The sequence below is a fragment of the Melospiza melodia genome, unplaced genomic scaffold, assembly GCF_035770615.1.
Source record: "Melospiza melodia melodia isolate bMelMel2 unplaced genomic scaffold, bMelMel2.pri scaffold_70, whole genome shotgun sequence".
NCBI lineage: Eukaryota > Metazoa > Chordata > Aves > Passeriformes > Passerellidae > Melospiza > Melospiza melodia.
The window spans coordinates 2087206-2090826 of NW_026948802.1; the positions used below are offsets into that span (position 1 = coordinate 2087206).

The 3621-nt window shown below is 56.3% G+C and overlaps 1 protein-coding gene across 1 annotated transcript; it reads left to right on the forward strand.

Annotated features, from left to right (window-relative positions):
• Positions 1–200: 200 nt before the first annotated feature.
• Positions 201–1133, forward strand: LOC134413988 (olfactory receptor 14C36-like). Its single transcript, XM_063147993.1, has one exon. It carries the CDS (start codon positions 201–203, stop codon positions 1131–1133), a length of 933 nt encoding a protein of 310 aa, XP_063004063.1.
• The last annotated feature ends 2488 nt before the right edge of the window (positions 1134–3621 follow it).

Genomic DNA, 3621 nt, shown 5'->3' on the forward strand with positions numbered 1-3621 from the left:
TCCGCCTGAGAGCAGTGCTAAAGATGAGGCGGGTACTCAGTTGCACAAGCTCAAAATCAAAGAAAGTTTAGCCAAATTTCCTCACAGGAAGAGAAATGATTTTGCAGAGATTAAAAAAAAAATATAGAATTGACTCAAAAAATTTGGTCACACCTTGTCAATGTCTTCCTTCAACAGTCCACAATGCCCAGAGTGAAAAAATGTCCAACAGCAGCTCCATCAGGCACTTCCTCCTGCTGGCATTGGCAGACATGCGGCAGCTGCAGCTCCTGCTCTTCTGCCTCTTGCTGGGCATCTCCCTGGCTGCCCTCCTGGGCAACGGCCTCATCATCAGCGCCGTAGCCTGCAGCCACCACCTGCACACACCCATGTTCTTCTTCCTGCTCCACCTGGCCCTCAGCGACCTGGGCTCCATCTGCACCACTGTCCCCAAAGCCATGCACAATTCCCTCTGGGACACCAGCACCATCTCCTACTCTGGATGCGCAGCACAGCTATTTCTGTATGTCTTCTTCATTGGAACAGAGTTTTCTCTCCTGACTGTCATGTGCTACGACCGCTATGTGTCCATCTGCAAACCCCTGCACTACGGGACCTTCCTGGGCAGCAGAGCTTGTGACCACATGGCAGCAGCTGCCTGGGCCAGTGCCTTTCTCCATGCTCTGCTGCACACGGCCAATACATTTTCCCTGCCCCTGTGCCATGGCAATGCCTTGGATCAGTTCTTCTGTGAAATCCCACAGATCCTCAAGCTCTCCTGCTCACACTCCAAGCCCAGGGAACTTGGGTTTCTTGTGTTTTCCATCTCTTTAGCTTTTGGTTGTTTTGTGTTCATTGTTTTTTCCTATGTGCAGATCTTCAGGGCTGTGCTGGGGATCCCCTCTGAGCAGGGACGCCACAAAGCCTTTTCCACCTGCCTCCCTCACCTGACTGTGGTCTCCCTGTTTGTCAGCACTGGCACATTTGCCTACTTGAAGCCCCCCTCCATGTCCTCTCAATCCCTGGATCTGGCAGTGTCCGTTCTGTACTCAGTGGTGCCTTCAGCCCTGAACCCCCTCATCTACAGCCTGAGGAACCAGGAGCTCAAGGCTGCAGTGTGGACACTGATGACTAGATGGTATCAGAGACAATAAAGTGCTGCCCCGTTTTTGCAAATCACTTGTAATAAAAGTAATCTTTGATAGTTCTGCTTGGTTTTGGTGGTTGGTTTGTACTTTTCTTTCCTTTCTTTCAGTTTTTAATACTATTCACAAACAAACTTCATTTTTTGTGCCATTTCTTGTTCTGTTTCTCTCCACCCTCATTGTGGTCCCAGACTGTGTCAATTAGGAGCTGTGCTTTCAGAAGCTATAAATTAGAGAAAGGATTTCCCAGCACAGTTTTCATGAGAGTTCCCCCTTCTGTTGCCTCCTCTGGAGCTGCCGCAGCAATGTCTGTGTGCAGAGCTGGGGGCAGATCAGTGCTGGCCCAGCAGCTGTGCCCAGCAGCAGCAGCACTTTGTGTTGCCAGTGCTGCTGCCCTGGCCCTGTCCCGCTGCCCTGGTGGCCCTGGTGTTGCTGTAGGGCCTGAGTGCTCTCGGGGCCGGGCACAGCCCTGGGGGTGGCAGTGCCAGGGCTGCAGCAGGGACAGGCCATGGGCACTGCTGGGGCAGCGCTGACGCCTCAGGCCAGGACCTGGGGGCTCCAGGCTCCTTGCCCAGGCTCTCCCAAGAACTCCCCCAGGCCAATGCTCAGCACAGAAAAGTCCTGTGAGCAGCCCCAGGCTGGCCGTGGGCAGGCTGGGGGCAAACAGCATGGCTGGGGCTCTGCAAGGGCCCTGGGGGAGATGGGAAGGAGCAGCAGAGCAGGGGCTGATCCATCCCCAGTGCGCTGCACAGCCCAGGGCAGCGTCCCAGAGTGTCCTCATGGAGCTGCCAACAACATCCCCCCTCTGCAGCCCTGGCCTCTCCCCCAGCTCACACAGGTGCCCCATCCTTGCAGGCACAGACATGGAAGCACTGGCTCAGCAGCCCCTGTTTGCATTGCACAGAGCAGGGGGAGAACCCCTATGCTGTTGGTGTGGGGACATGAACCTGAGGCAGCACAAATGCCATCAGCCCCTGGGGCCAGCAAGGGCTGGGGGACACAAGGGAAAACACTCAGCTTTGTCATGGCCTGTGCAGTCAGCCAGAAAGTTTGTTCCCATCAGCTGGGAGTTTCCTGTCCCACTGCAGACACTGTTGCTCAGAGACAGGGCTGCCTGGCAGCCACCCCCAAACTGCCCTCAGGATTTCCCTGCCTTCACCTTTACTTTCTTTCCTCTTTCCTGATACAGTTTTCTCCCTATTGCCCAACCCTGCTCCCTCTCCTGCACACAGCCCATCCCTGGTTGCCCTTTCCTCTCTGGCCCCACTCCCCATTGCAGTTCCTGACTTGGCCCCATGGGAACGTCCCTTGGGCAGCAGGATCATCCTACAAGTGCTGCAGGAATTGTCTGCAGGCTCCTGCAGTGCCTGGGGCTGCTCCCTTGCCAGAGGCACCCCAGGCCAGGGGGACACATCTGGGCTGCTGTGTCTGGCTATGGGGCTCCCTGTTCTGGGCAGTGAGGAGGAGCTGCAGAGGCTCTGCAGGACTGACAGGATGGGCTTTGGGGCTTGCAGGAGAAGCTGAGGGACCTGGGCTGCTGGAGCTTCAGAAGAGGAGGCCCAGGGCTCATCCAGCAACTGCTCCAAGGGTGGTTTCAGAGAAATCCAGAATCAGCTATGTTGGAAAAGGCTTTGGAGATCAAGTCCAACGTGTGCCCTGATATTGCCTTGTCTCTCCTGAGCCTCCTCTTCTCCAGGATAAACAACCCCAGCTCCCTCAGCTGCTCCTCACAGGACGTGTGCTCCAGACCCCTCCTCAGCCTTGTTTCCTTTCTCTGGACACGCTCCAGCCCCTCCATGTCCTTCCTAAATTGGGGGCCCCAGAACTGCAAACAGCACTCAAGGTGCTGCCCAAGCATTGCTGAGCACAGGGGAAGAATCCCTGCCCTGCTCCTGCTGGCCACACCTTTCCTGATCCAGGCCAGGAGCCATTGGCCTCCTTGCCCACCTGGGCACACTGCTGGCTCATGTCCAGCCTGCTGTTCATCAGTGCCCTCAGGTCCCTTTCTGCCTGGCTGCTGTGCAGCCCCTCTGTCCCAGCCTGTAGAGCTGCAGGGGTTGTTGTGGCTAATATGCAGGGCCTGGCACTTGGATTTTTTCAATCTCACCTTGTTGGATTTGGGCCGTGCATCCAGCCTGTCCAGGGCCCTCTGCAGAGCCCTCCTTCCCTCCAGCAGATCCACACTCACACCCAGCTTTGTGTCTTCTGCAAATTTGCTGATGCTGGACTCAGTCCCCACATGCAGATCATCAGTGCAGACATTGAAATCCATGCTGGCTGGCTCTGACCCCTCGGCCATCCTGTGGGTGCCCTGGGATGGCACTCAGGGTGATCTGTTCCATAACCTTGCCGGGCACCCAGGTCAGGCTGACAGGCCTGGAGTTCCCCAGCTCCTCCTTCCAGCCCTTTTTGGGGATGGGCTCACATTGGCATCTCCAGTGCTCTGGGACCTCCGTGCTGAGCCAGCACTGATGGTAAATGATGGAGAGCAGCTTGG